Source organism: Eutrema salsugineum, unplaced genomic scaffold, assembly GCF_000478725.1.
Source record: "Eutrema salsugineum unplaced genomic scaffold, Eutsalg1_0 scaffold_5, whole genome shotgun sequence".
NCBI classification, from domain to species: domain Eukaryota; kingdom Viridiplantae; phylum Streptophyta; class Magnoliopsida; order Brassicales; family Brassicaceae; genus Eutrema; species Eutrema salsugineum.
The window spans coordinates 9,409,125-9,430,688 of NW_006256612.1; the positions used below are offsets into that span (position 1 = coordinate 9,409,125).

The 21,564-nt window shown below is 36.4% G+C and overlaps 5 protein-coding genes and 2 non-coding genes across 9 annotated transcripts; 4 read left to right on the forward strand and 3 right to left on the reverse strand.

Moving 5' to 3' along the window:
• The first annotated feature begins 1,544 nt into the window (after window positions 1-1,544).
• LOC18993127 (inorganic pyrophosphatase 2) lies at window positions 1,545-2,981 on the forward strand. Its single transcript, XM_006416611.2, has 4 exons — window positions 1,545-1,796; window positions 1,892-2,013; window positions 2,096-2,297; window positions 2,389-2,981. Exons 1-4 carry the CDS (start codon window positions 1,644-1,646, stop codon window positions 2,776-2,778), a joined length of 867 nt encoding a protein of 288 aa, XP_006416674.1. The 5' UTR covers window positions 1,545-1,643; the 3' UTR covers window positions 2,779-2,981.
• A 356-nt stretch (window positions 2,982-3,337) lies between these two features.
• On the reverse strand, window positions 3,338-4,129 carry LOC18993128 (PRA1 family protein F1). Its single transcript, XM_006416612.2, has one exon. It carries the CDS (start codon window positions 4,051-4,053, stop codon window positions 3,508-3,510), a length of 546 nt encoding a protein of 181 aa, XP_006416675.1. The 5' UTR covers window positions 4,054-4,129; the 3' UTR covers window positions 3,338-3,507.
• Window positions 4,130-5,461: 1,332 nt separating this feature from the next.
• Window positions 5,462-11,286, forward strand: LOC18993129 (U3 small nucleolar RNA-associated protein 25). The gene is made up of 24 exons (XM_006416613.2): window positions 5,462-5,822; window positions 5,911-6,040; window positions 6,297-6,421; window positions 6,637-6,796; window positions 6,901-7,045; window positions 7,143-7,266; window positions 7,369-7,469; window positions 7,546-7,677; window positions 7,773-7,853; window positions 8,105-8,295; window positions 8,398-8,470; window positions 8,549-8,608; window positions 8,790-8,828; window positions 8,912-9,000; window positions 9,097-9,161; window positions 9,295-9,341; window positions 9,548-9,607; window positions 9,672-9,743; window positions 9,917-9,946; window positions 10,085-10,179; window positions 10,276-10,381; window positions 10,487-10,549; window positions 10,637-10,708; window positions 11,010-11,286. The coding sequence occupies exons 1-24, from the start codon at window positions 5,693-5,695 to the stop codon at window positions 11,082-11,084; spliced, it is 2,265 nt and encodes a 754-aa protein (XP_006416676.1). The 5' UTR covers window positions 5,462-5,692; the 3' UTR covers window positions 11,085-11,286.
• Window positions 11,287-11,414: 128 nt separating this feature from the next.
• LOC18993130 (general transcription factor 3C polypeptide 3) lies at window positions 11,415-17,593 on the reverse strand. 3 transcript variants are annotated; one of them, XM_024152605.1, is made up of 17 exons: window positions 17,178-17,593; window positions 16,712-16,811; window positions 16,280-16,384; window positions 15,882-16,066; window positions 15,361-15,556; window positions 14,970-15,227; window positions 14,585-14,725; window positions 14,413-14,494; window positions 13,997-14,110; window positions 13,521-13,666; window positions 13,219-13,304; window positions 13,008-13,125; window positions 12,734-12,778; window positions 12,516-12,642; window positions 12,304-12,418; window positions 12,023-12,213; window positions 11,415-11,930 (listed from the first exon to the last, which is right to left on the reverse strand). In XM_024152605.1, exons 1-17 carry the CDS (start codon window positions 17,462-17,464, stop codon window positions 11,551-11,553), a joined length of 2,676 nt encoding a protein of 891 aa, XP_024008373.1. In that variant the 5' UTR covers window positions 17,465-17,593; the 3' UTR covers window positions 11,415-11,550. The 3 variants fall into 3 exon arrangements, with proteins under 3 accessions (XP_024008373.1, XP_024008374.1, XP_006416677.1); XM_024152606.1 differs by having other exon boundaries at window positions 13,219-13,298; window positions 16,280-16,387; XM_006416614.2 differs by having other exon boundaries at window positions 16,280-16,387; window positions 17,178-17,592.
• Window positions 17,594-17,793: 200 nt separating this feature from the next.
• TRNAV-AAC lies at window positions 17,794-17,867 on the forward strand. The gene has a single exon. It is a non-coding gene; the product is annotated as a tRNA-Val (tRNA).
• A 55-nt stretch (window positions 17,868-17,922) lies between these two features.
• TRNAD-GUC lies at window positions 17,923-17,994 on the reverse strand. Its single transcript has one exon. It is a non-coding gene; the product is annotated as a tRNA-Asp (tRNA).
• An 805-nt stretch (window positions 17,995-18,799) lies between these two features.
• On the forward strand, window positions 18,800-21,386 carry LOC18993131. The gene is made up of 6 exons (XM_006416616.2): window positions 18,800-19,458; window positions 19,810-19,862; window positions 20,218-20,305; window positions 20,391-20,489; window positions 20,734-20,861; window positions 21,045-21,386. Exons 1-6 carry the CDS (start codon window positions 18,832-18,834, stop codon window positions 21,079-21,081), a joined length of 1,032 nt encoding a protein of 343 aa, XP_006416679.1. The 5' UTR covers window positions 18,800-18,831; the 3' UTR covers window positions 21,082-21,386.
• The last annotated feature ends 178 nt before the right edge of the window (window positions 21,387-21,564 follow it).

Consider the following 21,564-nt stretch of genomic DNA (forward strand, 5'->3'; position numbering starts at 1 on the left):
TGGGGTAAAAACAGAAACTGTATAATATTTCAAGTTTTTTTTTTACACTAGAAAATTAGCTAGTGTTGGTTTTTGGCAACAATTAAAGTTTGGCTATTTTTCTAGCAAAATTAAATAGTTGAGGTTTTTTATTGCTTTTTGTTTTTTTCAAAAATAGTTTACTAACTCCGTTAGACCATTAACGGCCGTGAAATCGTGGGGTGAAAACTGGAACCATAAAATATTTCAGGTATTTTTTTGATCCAAAAAATTAATTCTTGTAGTTTTCTGGCAACACAAAACGTTTGGGTTGAAAATTGGCAAATATTAAATACTTGAGAGTTTTTTAAGCTTTTTTCCTGGTTTAAATTGGTTAAAACTGCACAAAAACTGCATAGCTTTTTATTATGGATCTAATGTATAGATACATCAAAAATGTTACCAAATTATGAATTAATTTGGATTTTTTTAGTTTGTGTTAAATTACAATTTTGATGTATGTCTTTGTTAAATTGATAACTCAAAATTTAATTAAAAAAAAATTGTTTTGATCCGGATCTTCTGATAACGTCAGATAAATTCCATACAGTGTTGTGTTGTCATGTTAAGACTTGTTTGGTGAAAAAAATGCTCTAATTTTCTTGATTCATATTTTTTAATTGATATATTGAAGAAATCAAATACGTAGGAATATTGAAGATGTGGCCACCAAAGAAAGCTGATGATCCTTAACCCCAAGTCATTCCTTTATTTTAAATTTGTCACTCAATCTTCCTTCCAAGTCTCCTCACTAGTGGCTTCTGATGCAATTCCCATATATTTCAAACTCTTAATATATATATATATATATATATTTATTTATTTGATGTATATTTATATATATATATATATTTATTTGATATATATATAATATATATATATATATATTTGATAGATTCAATGTTTTAAGGTTAATCCAACCCAAGTATGAATTTTGCGGTTTTAACTTTTTCGACGATAAAGTGCGTGACCTAATCGATAAAGCCACTACGGCACTACCCATACATATATATATATATATTATTTTCATCTAATTAAGTTGGTATCACTATAAAACAAAATTTTAACTAGCTGATATATATATTTTTTTTGTTTGGCAGAAACAATATATTAATGCAGAATTTTTTTTTTCGACGTATTGCTAAATAATTTTTTTCCTTTAATAAATAAACAAAATTGAGAAACGGATTAGTTATTTACATATTAGTGGAATATTCCTTTATCTCATTCCCGTGTCTTCTCAACTGCCTAAAAATCCAACAGAAAGAACTTTTAACAAGCCAAACTAAATAATACCCACAAAATAAACCAAGAGCCGTCAGCACCGTCGGATCATCACACGTAGTCAATGTTTGACCTTAAACGTCAGAAGATCCAACGGTTTCAAATACGAACTAAATTAGAAGTAGAAAGTTATTTCTTCTTCGCATCAAAAAACGGATTTTTATTCCTCTCCTCTCAAGGTAATATTCCAATGGCATCTTCCGATCAAATCGTATATATCCATCTCTTCCATTTATATATAAATCACGCTTCTCCACACTCCATAATCACACATAAATCTAAAATACTTTGAATCTCTAGTAATTCTGCACAGATTCCTTTTGTCATTTCTTTCTCCGAGAATGGCGGCTAAGACGAATAACAATATTGTCGTCGTCTTCGATTTCGACAAGACGATCATCGATGTAGATAGCGATAATTGGGTGGTCGACGAACTTGGCTTCACTGCTTTGTTCGATCAGCTTCTCCCCACAATGCCTTGGAACTCTCTCATGGTTTGTTCATCGCTCTCTTAGTTCTGCTCTGTTTCTGGGTTTTTTTTTTTTTTTGCAGAAACCTTAAAAACCATATATTTGGTTCTACGTAACAGGATCTGATGATGAAGGAGCTTCATGATCATGGTAAAACCATTGAAGAAATCAAACAAGTCTTGAGGAGAATCCCAATTCATCCTCGTGTCATTCCAGCCATCAAATCCGCTCATGCTTTAGGGTAAAAATCCGATTTTTGAATTTCTTAAATCTTCGTTTGATTGAATTATCCGACGTTAATTTACGATCCGGTAAATCTCCAGGTGCGAGCTGAGAATTGTGAGCGACGCGAACACCTTCTTCATCGAAACGATCGTTGAACATCTCGGGATTAGTGAGTATTTCTCAGAGATTAACACAAACCCAGGACTTGTGGATGAACAAGGAAGATTAAAAATCTCTCCTTATCACGACTTCACCAAATCCTCCCATGGTTGCTCTCGCTGCCCTCCTAACATGTGCAAGGTACCTAGTTATACACCTGATAAACCTTTCTTTTCTTCTTGTATAATCGTCTCAAGTGCTAAGTAATAATCGTATGTTTTATTCATAACAGGGTCTGATAATTGAGAGGATTCAAGCTTCTTTCAGCAAAGAAGGATCTAAGACCAGGATGATATATCTTGGAGATGGTGCTGGTGATTACTGTCCCAGTCTTAAACTCAAAGCTCAAGATTACATGATGCCAAGGAAGGATTTCCCGGTTTGGGATTTGATTAGCCAAAATCCAACCTTGGTTAAGGCTGCGGTTAGAGATTGGACCGATGGAGAAGCTATGGAAAGTATATTAATGGGAATAATAAACGATGTTATATCATCCGATGAAGAAGAAGAAGAAGAAAAGGACAAGATTTTGAGCTCTGATCATTGCAAGATATCTGTTGGGATTGCTCATGAGCCTTTGTTGCCTCTTGCACGTCAAGTTCCTCTAAAACTTGTGAAGTGATTTGATGACGAGGACAAATTAAGGATCGTTGAATATTTTTTTTTTCCGAATACATGATACTACTCTTCATGCAAATGAGAAAAATTTAAAAGATCCTAAAGTTGAATGTAATAGGCTGATTTATCGTCTCAACTCTTCAAGTTGTCTTCTTCATACATAATGCACGAAGTTTTGACCGATCAGTCCATCAAAGATCATGGTTTAGATTCTAAGCCGGCCTCGCCCACTAAATTAATAACGAAGAACACTTGTTTGGCAAATTTTTTTTTTTTTGAGAACCCCATTAGGGGTTCTACCATTGGAGCATGCAAAATCTAAAATTCTGAAGAGGGATTCTTAACTTTAAATTTATAACTAAATATTCATTAAGAACCCCATTAGGATCATTGAACATGCTCTTAAATTCAAGCTTTCAGAACTATAATATCAACCTACTTACTTTGGTTATATCTTAAAAAACAAAATAAAAGGACACCAGGCTATGGCGAGATACTGGGACGAATATTGATTGATATAGGGCACTTTTTTCTTTTCTCAAGTAACTATTGTTTTATTTTGAATGTCATGTAATAATTTTGTAGTAGACACACAAACATAAAAGCTAATAAACAATGGTAGTTATAAAATTTTAGTGATAATAAATTTGGAAAATCCAAACGCAATGAAACAATCAATCTCATAGTCATAATGTGACATGTTCTTCTAGCAAATGAAGATGATCAATTTAACTTAGGGAAGTAAACGACTGGTTTCATCGTCGTTTTGGTACATGTCTTCGGTTTTCCTAACAGCTGCGTGAGACAACACAGCCGCCGCGCCTGCCACGACGGCCACCGCGATATTGAGCTTTGCATCGGTCAAGAAAAGGATGGAGAGAGTGAGAACGGACATGAAGATAAGGACGAGACGGTGGTCGATGTCCCGGTCGAATACAGTGAGCGGTTCGTCACGGAGGAAGTAGAGGAAGAGCCACGCGCCGATTAGGGTGAGTAGGATTAGGAGAGAGAAGGGATTCCAGATGAGGCTGAGGAAGACGGAGAAGAGGACGACTATGGTGTAATTGGTTTGGAAGTAGACGGTGTTGGCTCTGACTCTGGTGATCACGGTGGCTATTTTGCGGGGGAAGTTGAAGGAGTGGAGGTCGAGCATTTGCTTCCATGGACGGCGCGTGGCAAGGCCTGGTCTTACGTTGTGTTGGCCGTTGGCTCGTGTGATGTACTCGAGTTTTGGTGCTAGGTCGTTAGCCGACGTCGGATTTGTGCCGTATGTTGTCATATTGTTTTTTTTTTCTTCTTTTTTTTTGTAATATGGGAGGTAGATATTTTTTTGCTGCAAGTGTGATGTGTTTGTGATATGTGATGAGAAAAGGTGAACAATTGACAGGTTTTATAAAGTTTTGAATTTCTAAAAAAGAAGAAAAAATTAAGCATTTTATATGTATTAAAAAAAATGTGAATTATATGGGGTACATACATAAGAAAATAGCTAATAAGTAGTTATACACACTATGACACTAATAAGACCACGCCATTTTTGTGACCGATTGTTCGGAACTGATCCAAATTAGTGACTATTCCGAATTTCCGATGATTGGTATAATTTTGTACATTGCATAATTTAAGAGAAGTTTATCTCCCAACAAAATTTGTTTTTCTTGTTCTTCGCGGTTTAAAGATCTATATCACGTAATTCGCAAATTGATGTGTTATTCCGGTGAGTGTATTATCGCGATTTCGTTTATCATCTCTAAATTATCTTGATTGGATTGGCTTGCTAATCATGATTGAAATGCTTATGTATAAGAATTAAGATAAAGTAAATGATAACACATTCATAAAATGACGAAGAAAAAATCACAATAGATATACGACGAGGTGAAAGGTGCCACGGGGTAAGAACATGCAACGTTAGCACTGTCTCAATTTATAAAGTGAAAAGAGGTGATAGCCAATGAAAACATGCCACAGGGGACTGTAATAAGAAGAAAACGAGGAGAAAACTGCAAAGGTCATGAAATGCCAGGCCAGAAAGAGCTGAGACTTGCCGAGTTTTTTTTTTTTTGGGCATTATTGATCGATGGACAAGTGAACATGGCTCATTTAACCCCACAACTCCTCCAACTTGGAAACCTTGAATTCTGCGATCTTAACAAAATAAACAATTGATTTTGATGACAATGGTATCATAATTATGATGCTATAAGCCTATAATGTGATTCATTTCCTAAATCTCTTTTTATCTCCTCAGTAAAACAGTTATAGTCACTGCAAACAAAGTTTTTATTTGCGTGAATATCACTTTACATGTTTTTTTTTTGGATAAATACTTTTACATTCAAATCAACATGCAAATAAATAAATAAATTATGATCCTATAAATCTAAAATGATAGATGATGATATTATGAAGATTTCATGTGGATGCAAGATTCGCAATTAAATATTTTGGGTAGACATAATAAAATAGGATTCAAGATCCTCGTTGAATAAGCACTAAAACGTAAATTAATGACTACAAATAAGAATTTATTTTTATTTGATGGGTCCTAAACTTCTTTCCATTGGTTCAGGTCCGGTTTTGCTCAACCATTGGCGTAAGTTAGTAAACACTAAACAGTGTAAGAAAGTTTAGCGCCAAGCCCAAGTAGTTATTTTGCCCATTCAATCCTAATAAACTCGATAAACCCTAAACCCGAAAGAGCTTTAACGGCGTTAGTTGTTCCTCCACCGAAAAACTCCGTCGTCCTCTTCGATTTCCTTCCTGACCAATCGTGATTTCACATCGCCTCTCCCCGAAACCCTTATTTCGGTTACAGGTTGCATATACTCAGAACGGGTTCTGGATTTGGACCGTGGAAACGCTAGAATCATCATCGACATCTGTTAAGCAAAGCGACAAGGCTCAGCTTCCCTCAGATGGCTCCAAACTTTAATTTGGTGTCGAAGAGGCACAGGCCACTGGAGAAATTTGATAGGAAACGGGATACGAAGAAGTCTAAACTTGTTGAAAAGGGGCTTTTTTCCAATCCTCCAACAGAGGATCCTGGTATGTTAGCTCTTTGTTGTTTCCTGCAATTAGTTTCATATTGTATGCCCACTAATCAATTAAAACTCTTTTGGGTATTGTGTTGTAGATTCATCTGAAGGAGACCCTATTGAGGACGAATTGGAACCAATGGTTTACAGAGAACCGACGACGTACGATCATTTGCTGGCATCTCTCGGTTCATCTAACAAGGTTGTTGCTGATATGAACAAAAGAAGGTACTTTTATAATGTCTCATCTTTAAGTTTTTGGTTGATTTGGAAGTCTTTGCAATAGTGGTTATATGTCATGGTAGTTTGAAGATTATAGCATTTATATTCTTCATTCTTTTCTCCGTGGAAATTTATGTCCTTTACTCTTTTAAATTTATTTTTTAAGATTGTATAGATCGTATGTAATAAGTTTCTTGGCATATTACATTTTTACTGGCGGCGAGGGAGATACTAAGTCTGGGTTTTCAAATCTTCTTTACAGGCAGAGAGAGGAGGAAGGTAAAAGCGACACCGAAGGAGATGAGGACGATGAAGATGAGGAAGAGGATGAGAACAGTGGGTCTGAGGATCAAAGTTCTACAGATGGAGAGGATGATGAGATTCAAAGTAAGTATTTCCTTATCTTGTATCGGAAATTATTGCTAGTTTTGCCCACTTATGCCCACATAAGCTGAGACGTTGCATACTTCTGTAAACTTGAAAATGATTTTCTAAACTCATTTCTAGTTACTCACCTCTGGCATATTGGTTCTTAAGTATTCTTGCAAGAGTTGCGCGGTTGTTCAGCCTATTGATCTCTTTTATTTTTATTTTTATTAAAGGGACTGATCAGGGAAGTTTTGGAGATCTTACTGAGAACAAAAAGCAGGAGAACAATGATAATCATAGCGAGGATGAAGATTCTGAGGATTGTGAAACGGATGAGGAGCATGAGTTGTGTACGAATGGCCAATCTTCTGTAGATGCTTCTTCATCTAATAGGTAAATTTAATCTGGATTGTGGTTTCTGTAAAAGTTTCCTACAGTTTGACGTACTCCGTTTCATCCAATTCAAAATTGAAAATCAGACATTTTTTTTTGTTCAGTGCATTTAGTGAGCACCTTAGTCACAAATTATCAAGTGAAGAATTGGAAACTTTACCAAAAGGCAAGTGGAAATTTAAATGGGAAGCACCTGCCATTGACATGCCAAATTGCAGGTGGAAAGGAACAATACAAAATTTCCTTGATGTATGTGTTCTAGAACCTTCTCCACAGAAACTATTGTTGCAAAATTCTCCTTCCAAACTTATGAGTTCCCAGTAGCACTAAAAATATAATTTTGCAGGGTGTTCAGAGTGATGCTACATACGGCCTCAAGCCTAAGTTATTTAAGCACTGGCTTCAATTATACGAAAATTCTGGAGGAAAAGATTTTGACTCATCTAAAAGGAGAAGATTCTTCTCCATTTGTACGTATTAGATTCTGGGAATCACCAAATTCCGATTTCTTTTGTATTGTATATCGGTCTTTTTTTCTTCTCTGTCATTGATTATGGTATTTGATTTTCTAGGCAATAGCTATCTGGATATTTTGCATTCTAACAAGAGGCCCTTTTACATTAGAGGCCCCGAAGAAGACTCAAGTGCCATGGACGCATACCTTATGCATTCTGTGCGTGCACACTTTTATTCTTTTTTCTAAGATCATCTTCATTCCACTTATATTGAAGTCAGATTGTCTTGTGCAGTTGAATCACATTTTTAGAACTAGAGATCTTGTGAAGAAAAATGAAAGTAAAATTGTCAAGCATCGAGAGACGTCTGAAGAGGAAATTCTTTCTGATGATGGATTTCTGGACCAAGGATTTACTCGTCCAAAGGTGACCCCTTCTCCTTTTCTTCTGCAGATACTTTACGTCTTTAAATGTTGTTGCCCGCATTTGACAACTGGTCTTGCGTTTATTGGTATATGCAGGTACTGATTCTACTACCATTGAGGAGTATTGCCTTTCGCGTTGTTAAGAGGCTCATACAACTAACTCCAGAAGCTCAAAGGGTATATTAATATATGAAATTCAGTCATTTATTTTTTAATTGGCGCCTGCTTTGTGAATGTGTTGCCTTGTTTTATGGTACTTAGACATTTCACGGATGAGTACTAGTTTGATGATTAGCAAATGATGTAGAAAGAATTGTGTGTGTTTTTTCCCCGGTATACAGGGTGAATATAGATTTTGCTGCATGGATATTGCCTCGGTTGGTGATTTTTTCATGAGTTGCTCTTTAAATATCATTCATTGGTTTCAGGTTAATGTAGAACACCTTGACCGGTTTAATGCTGAGTTTGGATGTGAAGACGATTCTGATGACGGGGATGGGAAGACATCCACAAATGGGAACTCAAGAACTCAAAAGTCTAAAAAACCTTCTGATTGGCAAGCCCTCTTTGGTGAGAAGAACAGTGATGATGAGTTTATGTTAGGCATTAAGCATACAAGGTATATCTTTAGCCTACATCTCCGTAAACATTGCAGTGAATGCTTCCTGTTTGTAATTAATTTGGTAGTTGGCTGAGACTTAAATTCTCTTGTCCACTCCAGGAAGAGCATTAGGCTATATGGTGATTTCTATTCCTCAGACATGATTATTGCTTCCCCTCTCAAGTTGCATATGGTAGGTACCATTATATACCTTTTTGTAAGATAATCTAGTCCTCTTTATTCGGTCTCTTATCAGTTGTACTCTTACTAGGCCATTGATCAAGCACAAGAAAACAAGGAACGGGATGTTGATTATCTGTCCTCCATTGAGGTAATTTGTTTATCATTGCTTGAAGAAGATATATATAGTTGATAGCTGACGACTGATACCACAGTTGGTCAGTAACATTACTATCGTTTTATATTGCTGCCTGTAGTTGCAAATATTTGAAGTTGTATTCTGCAACTCCTCATTGAACTTACTAATATATATTTCACTTACATGTGGATAGGTTTTGGTCATCGATCATGCAGACATAATATCTATGCAGGTAGGCTGTGGGTTGAATTATAGAGTTTGCAAAGATTGAGTATTATGAGTTCATTTCTTATATGGTTTATTGTAATGTTTCAGAATTGGTCGTTCCTTGCTACAGTCGTCGACCACTTAAACAGATTGCCATCAAAACAACATGGTACCAGTGTCATGCGAATCAGGCCGTTGTACGTAATTCTTCTGAATTCAAGTGTTTCTCTCTAATACGTTTATGTCCCACAGCCCAACTATGTCAATCTCTAAAAAAACCGTCTTATGTTTAGGTATCTGGATGGACATGCACGGTTCTATCGGCAGTCAATAATTTTAAGCTCTTATATAACCCCAGGTGTTGATCTGCCCACTGCGTTTTTTCATATATGGCTAAATTCTATTTGTTTTTCGTGTTTGATATATTCCATAACTCTTAATTATGGTGAACTTTCCGAAATCGTACTAACCCAGACAATATTTCATTTCAGAGATGAATGTTCTATTCAATCAGCATTGCTTGAACTATAAAGGAAAGGTGGGCATATTTAGCATATTATCCCTCTATATTACATGCATTTCGGGTATCTTTTTGTTGCTAGTGTTATGAAGGTATTAGATGATTAATGGGATGGCTAGGCTAGAGACTACTACTGTGATTTGAATTGAACTTTTATGTCTTTTCCAAACGATGATTAATTTGTCTTTCAGTTTTAGTTTAAATTAAAATTTGAATCATTGCAGATGAAGCTGGCGTGTGAATACAAAGGTGTTCTTGATCAAGTGTTGCTGCCTATCCGTCAGGTATAATCTTATCTTGCAAAATATAATTGTTCTAGACATCTTATCTCTTTTGTCTGTGTTGCAGATTTATGAAAGATTTGATGCAGACTCCATGATCCAAGTCGACGATGCACGTCTTGAATATTTTGCCAAAAAGGTCTAGTTTTGATTTGTTTAGTAACTAAATTTTCATGGATGAGTTGCCGCAATTTGTTGTTCAATTTTCGTTTCTATACCATTAAAAGTAGGGTCACTACTTAAATTAGACTTTTAATTTTATTGTTAATGGTAAATACAATATTTGCTGATTCTGTTTTCTTTTTGGTACAGATTTTCCCAAAGATTAAAGATTCTGTTCAGGTACTCCCATCATTCGAAGTCTGAACTATTTTGATGTCCATAGTTTAAGTTGCCATAAAAAACATAGAATGCAAAACATCAGAGTTGGGTCAGAATAAAGACCTTGTTGTAATCACGTAATTTTATTCCTGTTTGCAGGGAGGAGTAATGATTTTTATCCATTCTTACTTCGACTTTGTCAGGCTTAGAAACTTTTTGAAGTCGCAGAATGCCTCTTTCTGTCTTCTTGGAGAGTGAGATCATTTTCTTCCCTGTACCTGAAGTTGCTGTTTCATTGATTTCTGGATTTCTTTCATGGGATGGTAGTTAATCCTGATTCTTGTTTTCAGCTATACAAAAAATTCGGATATATCCCGTGCACGAGAATGGTTTTTTGGAGGAAGCCGAAAGATCATGCTTTACACTGAGAGAGCATACTTCTATCGGAGATACCAGGTTTTTTTTTTGTTTTAAGAAAAAAAACAATAATATCTTTGATCTCTGATTAAGGTTGTATGATACAAATACGATTCTGATCAATGTCTGCTTATGGGGTTTCAGATCCGTGGGATAAAGAACTTGATATTCTATTCTCTTCCGGAGAGGAAGGAGTTTTACCCTCAGGTAAGAGCATCTTAACCAAACTAATTGCGACACAACTCTTATCAGGAGAAAGATGGTCGGATCTCATCATTTTAGATTTAACTGCAGATAATGAACATGCTGGATGGATCGCATGACATGATGTCCACTGCGCTTTTTTCTCGTTTTGATAAGCTCAAGGTAATTACACACTTCTCAGTTTTAATCTTCTGATGGTTTTTACACACTGAGAGCCATACCTAGTTGGTTTTCTGACTTACATTGATTCAAATACTACTAGTTCCTCAAGTCAATCTAGGAATAAAGAGTGGTATAAAAATATGCTTAGAGATCAATCACGGAGGAATATTTGAAGTCGGGTTCTCTGCAGTTTCTGACATTTAGATGCTGATTAATCTTTTTTTACCCTTGATAAAGAGTCGGCTCACTCAGTAGCACCAATGTAATAAGTGAATTCTAATGGAAGTGTTGTCATTTGCAGCTGGAAAGGATCGTTGGGTCTTCTTCTGCAATGAGAATGGTCAGTTCTGAGATGAACATCTTTGCTTTCGCTTAAGGAATGGGGAATTTTCAAGATTTTAACCGAAGCCTTTTTATTTTAACTTTGAAATTCCGTCTCTACAAATCCTTTTTTTTTTTTGGGTATAACGACAAAAAATGTTGCTCTCTATTATGGTGATCTTAATCGCCCAGTTTTGATTCTACCCTTTTCTTTGGTCATACATTAACCGGCTCGAACCGATATAATCAAAACCCAATTTTAGAAGATAAACTGATTTAGTTTAATTTTTTAATCGTATCTCAAATCTAACCGGACCATAAAATTAAGTTTTATTTGGATTTTACATTTGATTAACCTTAAGGGTCCAAAACGAACTGAAAATTGTATTGGATATATACTTCGAACGTCGAAATTGAAACTTCTAAACTCAAAATAATTTCAGTTAATGAAGTATTAAGTCAACCTTTAGATAATGATATAATAGTGTAGTTGGTTGTAGAATTTTGAAAATAAACTAGACTCAGAAAGTGCAGTGGTCCTTTAAGACCTGCCTTGCGAGATCAAACGCTCCACTGTGCTTATAGATCAAATGCAGATTGTGTGCAGCTTCTTTGCGTAGGTCACAGTTAACAGGTTTACGCTCTTCCGCAACATTTGGATCTTCGTTAGGGAGTTTCGGCATCTGATATTCCTTCTCGTAAACCGCTAAAACCTTCTCGTAGTATGAAGCCGCAAGAGTCACAAGTCCTACGTGCTGATACGCCCGCGCAACGTTATACAACGCTTCTTGACTGTTACTGCAGATTCTGAGATTGTTGTATAGAAATGCAAAGCCTTGAGCAAGACACTCATGCCGGTTCTTAAGTCGAAAACCGAGGGCTAAGTTGATTAAAGCAGCTCCTGAAAAAAGAATGTAGAAAGATGAAACTCTAATCTAACTGATTAGGTAACTCGGGAAAGCGAAAGAGATATACATCGATACATATGCTTACCTACGCAGAGGTTAATTAAAGGGCTATCGGGCATTAGTTTATATGCTTCGAGGTATTCTCTTGCAGCATCTTGATGTCGGCTTGTCACGGTGAAATGATGACCAGCAATCAGAATAGGCGGTACGCAATCTCTGTACTTGCTTCGTAAGTGATGCATGAACTTAGCTTCAGTCGATGCTCTTTTCCCTAGTCTGCACATAATAATGATAATAATGATATATTCATCTTGCAAACGAGACCGGTTTTACACGACTTTCCAAGTAAAATGTCGCCCTGTATACCTTGAAATTACTTTGTAATAGCAGTTCCAGGCATTCAAACGATATGGATGTTGCTGAATGACAGATCTTACACAGTCAAACCACTGCTTTGGATCCATAGTATCGCACGATATTTCTGTAGACATCAAACCAAGAAAGCGGTGAGTTATACCCAGCAGGAAAATCTAAAAGACGACGACTTTTCTATAAGTCTTTAAGAAAAAAAAAAATACTAGCTCCAAGTGACTGAAGCTCCTTTTTTTTCTCAACAGGCAGCATTTTGGCGTCCAATCTACGTGCCAGATTAACTATCTCCAGAGCTTCCCAATATCTTTGCAGGGATGCCAATGCCTTGCACAACTACAAGACGGGCAATTTTAGAAGTTAAAACTATGTAAAAAGCAACGATATACAATCTACTACATAATAGTAAAAGGGAACGGTCAATTACATCCACAAAGAGGCGGTGATACTCTTCATCCTTGATAATTTCTTCCTGAGTAGAAAAGTCAGGATAACCCCGGTCAATATAAAAGGCAAAAGCATTTCAAGTAATTAAACCAACGAGGACAGTGTCCGCAATACTGGTATACAAACCAACAAAAAAACTGTCAGGCATATTGTCACCAATAATAAGTAACCATACGTGGATAGGTTGAAAGACAAAAGTCTAGTGGTAGAAGTTTTTATCAGGTAATAGGGTAAGGTAAAATTGTGATAGATACCTCAGATTCACTGCAGATATCTTCGTTATGAGCTTTAATAGCAGCCCGTTCTCTGATTCTTCTTGTTTCATTTAATGTTTGCCTGATTTTGCGCAGCTTTTTTGGTCCACCTCTCAACCTTGCTCAACATGTTTCGAAACAAAAGTTAATAATAATGTGCAGACAGAAATTACAAGGCTTAAACATTATGGTGGATATATTTTATACTCACTCGGAAGCTTCAGCATCTCTAGGACGTCGGCGTCTTTTATTGCTTTGAAGCTCCGAAAGAACCGATCGTTTTCTTTTCCCCTTTACCTAATGCAAGTACAAGGTAAGGCCAGCATACAATTTTTTTTTAAGAAACTACATTCTGCTGATGTTAAATGAAAGAACCCTAACGAAATGCTGGATGTTCAGATGGGTCTACGTACGTTTTTCTTCAAGAAGCAGAAATCATTTATGTTGTCAATTTCTTTGGCATATTTATTAAATGATAAAGCATTCCAAAACACTTGGATATAGGGCTATTACCGTCCGCCGCCAAACCCACTTAAGAACCAACTGCAGTGCTGTGTTGGCAAAGTCCTCATGCATCCCCTCTGAATAATAGATCTGACAAAGATTCATCCTGATCTTTCTGTTCTTCCACCATGCCTTCTGTTTAGCAGTATCCAGATCTACACTTGGAGAAAAGAACCATCTTTAGCAATCTTATAACATATGACAAAACACAACAATCATTACTTATACAAAGTTTTGCATCAAATCTGTCAAAAGTAACATTTGGAAGAAAAAAGCAAGGGTTAAATTCAACATTGAAAAGGTAACACAATCAGTACTTATACAAAGTTTTGCATCAAATATGCCAAGTGCTATTTTAATAAGGTAATATAACATGGGTGCCTAACGTAAGCTCCAAGGCTTCACACCAGTCTTCACTTACTAAACCTTAGGTAAATATGTACTCACTAAGACGATATGGCCAGAGAAGAGAATGATTTTTTTACCTGGATCTTCCGGAGGAGAAAGCACTAATACAGCTTCATCTCGTTTGCCATCTTCCAGGAGAAGTGAAGCCAGAGTTATGCGCGCATCAACCGGATCACTGAGTTCATTCAAAGCTGCGAGGAATTTCAGTCAGCAACAAATGGAAAAGTGAGAAACAGAAAATACAATAGACGATAATATTTTTAATTTGCAAGACATAGAAAATCATAAAAGATTTGTGTTTGGAGACCTTCTCAAAACATCCCATGCAATTAACTATGGACAGAACATAGTGAAATTGTATCAATCCCTCTAATCTTGACAAGAGGAGGATATATATGGACAGAACATATGCATCTAAGATCTCTTTCATTCTAGAAAACACATATAGACAACAACTAAACCAACCTCTTACTAAGAGACATTAAGAAAATACCTTTATAATAGAAAACAATGGCCTGTTCTCGTTTTGCCAATGACATATAAGAGCGAGCAACTTTCACAAACAAATAGCCATTCTACAAGGAAAACCACAAAACAAGTTACCCAAGGGAGGAAGCAAAATTGTAAGAGAAGAAACAATGGAACACAACTGGTGATCTCCTTACATTCACAGGTTCACTGATTGCTAATAAATAGTATTTGAGAGCAGAGTGAAAATTCCCAATGTTTGTTAGCTCATCAGCCAAATTGGTAATGAGCTCTGGATGTTCAGATACAGCCTCCCGTGGTAGAATACTTAACACAATCTGCAGATCAGGGAAGCAACATCATTCACAAGAAGTGGTACATCAACATCTGTCAGAAATGTTGTCAATCATATATGCAGGTACAAAGATCACGGAAACAGACATTTTTGAAAACAGAAACCACAAACCATATTAAAGATTACTGCATAAGAGAACTGACATAGAAATATGAATATACTAAACCAATTAGAAGAGGTGTATAGCTTTAAAGCAATCATTGGGATAATTAGCAAGATATACAAACCTCTGCCTGCTCCATTTCTTTAAGGCGAACATGACAGATGGCTTGTCTGATCTTCAAGCTAGAAGACAGTTCTTTTCCTGGATTGTAAATCTGGCGCACGTCATGAATATACTTAAGAGCTCTATCATACGCATTAATTTGCATGAAAACAGAAGCCAGTAAATCCAAGACATCTGGCCCCACTTCTGATGAATGGGATTTGATATGATCCTCTAAGATGCTTGCTGCTCGTTCACCCTCACCGGATTTTAGGAAATACTGACAAAATCAAAAAAGAAAGGTGAAAATAAGTTCACAAAATTGGTATAAATATTTGTCTTTTTCTGGGTAGAGAAACTACATCACAAGGATTAGCAATGCGAAGAAATTTCGAGTCATTCAGCCTATATACCTCGATCCCCCATTTGAGCGCTTCAATTCTCTCAGGATACCGACGAAATATTTGCTCATAGGTTTCAGCAGCGTCTTTATATTTTTCAGCATTTAGGCAGAGGTCTGCATATTCATATTTCAAAGGGATATCATCTGGATCAGCTTGTATTGCTTTGGACGCATAACTCCTCGCTGACAATAAGTCTTCTTGTTCCCTGAAATCATTTACTTTTTGTTACTTACCTTGCCACAGTCGACAACAACTCTAAACAGAAAACAAAACAAGTTCCCCGCTCCCCGCGTCTTCATTCCCCTTGTCTGTATTACTAATTTACCAGGGCTAACAAAGTTGGTTTCTTGCTACTTACTTACTTGCAAGCCCTAAAATCTTTGACTAGGTCTTACTGTAAACAACTATGTTGACATCTAGATAGCCGTTATTAACAAGCATATAGTAGTCACAGAAAAGTACTTTTCGTTTGCCATTTCTGCTGTACAAGATGAAGCAGATGAATACAGGCATAAACAAAGAGAACTTACTTGAATCTCTCATAAAGCAACTTCCAAAAAGGTGATTTTGGACCTTTGATATTTGCAGCAATCTTCAATGCTTCAGTCGACGATGATTCGGTCTTACCAAGATGCTCAGATACACGTGAAAGGTAATAATATGCTGTATCGAAGGTTGGTGCTTGCTTAATAACTTCTACTAAAATAGGTAAAGCCTGGAAGAAAGTAAATCTGAATCAGCCATAAAGATAGACACACACCATTTAGGAAAAAGCAGCAATTTCTTATATGTAATAGTCAAACTATATAATTTGTGGTAGAGAAGGATCAGTTTAGTTATTCAGGAAATTATGAAGGGTGTTCCTGAGCTATGCCTTTCTCTCTAAAAGCACGATACCAAGAGAAAACAAACACTTCATCTGGATTACCTCAATGTCACGGCCATTTGCGTGAAGATAAAGAGCCTCCCTAAACCTCTTAAGAATCTCAGGTGAGACTTCTTTCTTTGAGCCCTGTCTTCTACCCCTTTTTTTCTGCTGCAGAAGTGTAGAAAATGTAATTTTAAGGAGCAAGTGGCAGCAAATGCTGAATTGCCAGCTTAATATGAATACACTTGGCCCATCCTATAATTTCGCTGAAGTGTAGCACGAGAGAATGTACAAGTGAAGCACATGAAAGTCATGCTTTAGAGTTCTATGAGTTTGACGGACGAACATGCAATTCAAGTATTGTTTTGAAGAGTTAATGCCGAATAATAGACAAAAGGTCAAAGTTCTTGCTGCAAGAGACGAACTTAAGACAGAATGTAACACAAGTTAACTAATGACATAAAAATAGTAGATATCTAAAGGAAAAAACACCTTCCGAGACTTTCGTCGGCGACCAGAAGACAAGAATTCCATGATTCCTTCCAGGCCCGAGGTGTTATTCGTATACGTGGCTCTCTTCTCTGATCCATCACTGTCTCATTCACAAATAACTAATCAACTCAAGAAATGTAGGGCAACACAAACGAAGTAATCCAACTAAAAGTTACTTGAATCGGATTCTCAAATCACATTCGCAAGTATAAAGCATTAAGCCAAATAAAGCTTATGGGTAAAAAACTATTCGTCCTCCAAATTTGGCAGAGAGTGATTTTTCAGTTTGAGGGATCTTCAAGCAAGAAGGTGAAGTAATGAAGACATAATGATGAAAGAATTTGAATTTGCAGAATCTCAGAAACAGTCATGAAGAAAAGTAACTGGGCTCAAGGTAATTCTCACTTCCATCTTGGAAACACTGTACCCGAATACAAAAAGGCAAAAAGATGGGGAAAAAACTAACCGTTGAGAATCAGCATGTTCTTTGCGTCTCTTCTCAGCCAGAGCTTCATAATCAACGCGTTGGAATATGTTTGGAATTTCACTTGCAGCTTCTCCTTCTTCTAACTCATCTCCCTCATCATCATCATCACCTCCCTGGTCTTCTTCATCACTGTTTACGTCCTCATCGTCATAGTTGTCATCACTACCATCACCAGCATCTTCTTCCATATTGATTTGACCCCTTTCTAGCTCAGAAACCAAGTTTTCCTCATCTTCTCCCACCACACCCTTTCCCTTATCTTCCATACTTTCTAGAAGAGAAGAACTTAAAAAAACCCACAAAAAGTCCCCGAAATCACGAAGCTTTTACGAGGAAACAACGAAATTGAATCGTTTTCAGAGGAAATCTTCGGACTCTCGAGTCGCGAGGGCTTTCAAGCTAGAGAGATTTTTTTTTTTTTTGTCGTAAATCTCTAGAGAGATTAAATCGAGACTGGACTTTTTTTTTTTGCAATTTTCCAAACCATCTTTCTTTGAATTGAACCGTGACCGGCCTGATGGTTTGCGGTTATTTCTGGTTTAAATGCGGATTCTTTATTGGTTGAAAATAACATAATAGACGCAAAGTTGTCGACGGTTTCGTGGTGTAGTTGGTTATCACGTCAGTCTAACACACTGAAGGTCTCCGGTTCGAACCCGGGCGAAGCCAATTTTTTCCTTTTTTTTTTCTCGAAAAAAATCTATTTCCCTGTAAAAAAAGTAATCGCCGTTGCCGGGTATCGAACCCGGGTCACCCGCGTGACAGGCGGGAATACTTACCACTATACTACAACGACCGAGTTGACCAAGGAGCGAATATAAACTTTATAATTAGATTCACGTTTCGCAACACACTTAGAGAATAGAAAGAACTCTCAATTTTATGATCTATCTTCAATCTACACGCCAGACGACCAATGGCCCAAGGCCCAAACATATTTAGAATACAATGACAAGCGTTAATTTTTGGAACATTATTAATTTACGATCAATTAGTTATAGACACTAAATTGTTGACAAAAAGAAATTATAGACACTAAATTTACATTTTTCAAAGTTCAGCTCGGCAAATGAAGAAAATAATCCACTTTAAATGAATATATTTTCACATTGTACAAGTTTTTTTCATTTGTGTGTGTGTGTGTCAACATACAAACTTAAAAACAGAAAATTTCAAAAGGACAGATATTAGTTAGTGTGTCAAAAAAATTCAGATATTTAGTGAAAACAATCATATTTAATCATTATTAAAATGTTACTACATCTTTCAGTATTTTACCATAAAAATGGTCATCAAAACTATTTTTTTAAAACCGAAAAATCTCAGGTTGGAAGTTAAACTAAAAATATGTTGATGACAAAAAAAAAAAAACTAAAAATATGTTAATCGAATTTTTTACCGTTTACAATTATTATATTATAATGTTGAAATCACAGTAGAAAAACTAGAATTATAGTTATGCATGGTTATAATCGGACTTGTTGATTCAAAATCAAATGAAAATCCAAAATAGTTAAGATATTTCCATAAAAATATCGTAAGTTTACTAAGAAAAAGAGTTTCGTCGTCGCTTTCTCTTTATCCTTTTTTTTTATGTTTCCTCTCCCTTCCCTGTGATGTACGAAGCACGTTAATGGCGGCTCCGCATTTCGCACAAATCGAAATTATAGCATCTTCACTAAACCCTCTGATGTATTCCTTACTCTTTTCATCTCTCCTAACTCTCTCCCTCCTCTCATTCGTCTCTGCTATCTTCTTTCTCATACAAGCTTCCCGCCGCAGAGCTGCTATTTACAGGCAGAAACTCTTATCCGAGTCCGAAACCAAACTCGAGTCTCTATCTGAGATTTCTGACGTAGCCCAGTACCAATCCCTTGAAAATAACCCGACCCGTTTAGCGAATTCGCGTCTCTACGAGTTACTGCTCTCCGATAACAAGGAAGAGTGGGATTGGGAGGAAGAAGATCAAGGAGTGCCTTCAAAGAAGAAGAAGAAGAAGAAGAAGAGAGGTAAGAAGAAGAAATCAGACACAAGAGGAGGTGGAAATGACGAATATAGCGGTGAAAAGCGGGCTGATGTAGGAGATGGGTTAGTTTTGAATCCAAGGTCTTCATCGATTTCGGATTCGGAAAAAATGAAGCCGGAGTTTGTTTGCTTGTACCCTTTTACCTCGACGACCAGTGCTACGCAGAGGAAGATTAAGCAGCAATACGATCAGCTTGTCAAATGCAATACTGCCAAAGGATTGACTCTAGCTCAGGTCAGCTTCTTAGGTTATATAACTGTATTGGGATTTGGAAATCGGAAACTCTCAAAGTCGTGAATTTGAACCCTTAAATTCAAATTCAAAATGCATTAATGTCTACTAAGCTTCTGAATTTCCTGAAGCAATAGGCTTATTCAGCATCTTAAACCTCTGTGGCTTTGAGCTTTGTGGTGGTGTTAGTTCATTATCTAATACTACTTAAGTAGATAAACAAGAAAACTTGTGAGCTGGCGGGGTTCCAGTTATTTCTTATCAGCTTACTTCAATTTGGCATTTGGATTACTGAGATTTCCAACCTTGTTGACTTTAAATTCTCAAGTTCCTTTGGGTTCTTCAATTCTGCAGGTTGGGGGGTTTGCTAATTGTCTGATACAAGCCAAAAATGAATTACAGCACAAGTAAGTTAACACTACCATAAGAGGATAACATTTCCATTTCAGATCCTTTGTCCTTTTCCTACATTTTGATACACACAAGGTTGTTTCTTGTACGATTAAAAATACCTTTATTGAGTGTTCATTTTCCTTGGTGCAAATATCAACTTTGGGGAATATGTTATCGAGAGCTTCTAGATGTGCATATGCTCTTGACACCTCAATAATTCGATTTCTATATGCATAACAAATGTAGCTACTTTGTGTTCTATGCTTCATCCTTAAATTTACCTTTAATGGTGGCTATGTTGGTTGTTTGACTGCCTAGAATTTTCTTCCCCGGTGACGCTAATTTAAGCTTGATTGTTTTATATTTTAGGTCGGCGGTAATTAAGCGTAAGTTTTCAATAACAAAAGCTCTTCTCTTCAAGGCTGATAGATCTTCCTTTGACCGACTTCGTCAACAGGTGAATGTTAGCTTCATCAGTTCTTGTCTGATTTTTGTCTCTCTCTCTTGCTTTGAGGCAAAATGTAACGTTTGTGTCTCATCAGATCTACAAGCTTGAGATGGAACAAAAAAGAGTAGAAGAAGATGCACTTGTTTATAATTGGCTCCAACAACAGCTAAAACTTTCACCTGCATACAAAAAGGTATAATCAAACTCAATCACTTGTTCTGTTGATTGTGTCGTATGTGTCTAAAACCTCAAAATCTGATTCTGGATTAATCTTGCTGATTATTGTTGTTGTATGATAAACCATCAGAGTCTTATTTGTGTTAACTTCTGTCTTGGAATCAGTTAGCACAATTCTAAAGACTTTCCTTGGGATTCTGGTTTCTTTTTTTTTTGCTTAACTATAGTTATAGCCATGAATACTCTTTCTGATACTGTAGGTTCTTGAGATAAGCGCTTCCATGGAACTCAAAAACAATTCGAACAGCGAGCTAGACAGTCCAGATGATGAATTTTCAGACATCTCTTTCGAAGAACTATTGGAACAGGAGAAGAAAGACTCTTTTTGGTTAGCAACGCTCTTTAAAGCTTATTACTAAAGCAAAATTACTTGCACATAGGAATCTTGCCATCTCGATCTTTCAGATCAAAGCCAATAAACTCAGAAGTCTTAGAAACGTTTTTCATTGTAGTATAGCTCATCTCATTCCACTGAAACCATCTCGCTATTTTCTTTTGTGTTGCTATTCAGGCATAAAAATGGAAGATTGCGAACTTGCAGAACGTGAATTGGTGACTGAAACTGTTGTTGCTCTGCCCGGAGAAGAGAACTGAGTTGGACAATTCACAACTACTGGAGCTAAAATGAAATTCTGTCTCGAAAAAATTTGAGTTGTTTGTTATACTACATTGACGTTTTTGGAGGACGAAAGTAGCTCTTTCTTGGGTAGAGTAGGCAACATATATCATTTTTTTTTCTTGTAGATATGATTTCATTCGTAAACAATAAAAAAAAAATTAAAGAGGTCTTGAACATATATCTTATGAAGAATGTGTTTTGTGTACATTCAACTTCTATGAAATTTTGAGTAGCGAAGAATAAATGAAAACCAAGAGAAAGAGGATTTGATTATTGGGTGACTTGAAATTTAGTGAGAGAAGAAATCTATTTATTGACTTCTCAAAATTTGATAAGAAATCTATTTATTGACTTCAACCAAAATTTGCTTAATGGATTTAGTTTTAGTTTATCATTACATCAAAAATTAGTG

Excerpts from the sequence above, each read along its gene's own strand:
- LOC18993128 (XM_006416612.2), bottom strand. The coding sequence starts at position 4,053 with ATGACAACATACGGCACAAATCCGACGTCGGCTAACGACCTAGCACCA.
- LOC18993130 (XM_006416614.2), bottom strand. The coding sequence starts at position 17,464 with ATGGAAGATAAGGGAAAGGGTGTGGTGGGAGAAGATGAGGAAAACTTG. Across the intron at positions 15,228-15,360 it reads CGCTCAAATGGGGGATCGAG|TATTTCCTAAAATCCGGTGA; the intron begins GTATATAGGCTG and ends TGATTTTGTCAG. Across the intron at positions 14,726-14,969 it reads AAGAAATGGAGCAGGCAGAG|ATTGTGTTAAGTATTCTACC; the intron begins GTTTGTATATCT and ends CCTGATCTGCAG.
- LOC18993127 (XM_006416611.2), top strand. The coding sequence starts at position 1,644 with ATGGCGGCTAAGACGAATAACAATATTGTCGTCGTCTTCGATTTCGAC. Across the intron at positions 1,797-1,891 it reads TGCCTTGGAACTCTCTCATG|GATCTGATGATGAAGGAGCT; the intron begins GTTTGTTCATCG and ends TCTACGTAACAG. Across the intron at positions 2,298-2,388 it reads GCCCTCCTAACATGTGCAAG|GGTCTGATAATTGAGAGGAT; the intron begins GTACCTAGTTAT and ends TATTCATAACAG.
- LOC18993131 (XM_006416616.2), top strand. The coding sequence starts at position 18,832 with ATGGCGGCTCCGCATTTCGCACAAATCGAAATTATAGCATCTTCACTA. Across the intron at positions 19,459-19,809 it reads AAGGATTGACTCTAGCTCAG|GTTGGGGGGTTTGCTAATTG; the intron begins GTCAGCTTCTTA and ends TCAATTCTGCAG. Across the intron at positions 20,490-20,733 it reads TTTCACCTGCATACAAAAAG|GTTCTTGAGATAAGCGCTTC; the intron begins GTATAATCAAAC and ends CTGATACTGTAG.
- LOC18993129 (XM_006416613.2), top strand. The coding sequence starts at position 5,693 with ATGGCTCCAAACTTTAATTTGGTGTCGAAGAGGCACAGGCCACTGGAG. Across the intron at positions 6,041-6,296 it reads GCTGATATGAACAAAAGAAG|GCAGAGAGAGGAGGAAGGTA; the intron begins GTACTTTTATAA and ends TCTTCTTTACAG. Across the intron at positions 7,678-7,772 it reads AAGGATTTACTCGTCCAAAG|GTACTGATTCTACTACCATT; the intron begins GTGACCCCTTCT and ends TGGTATATGCAG.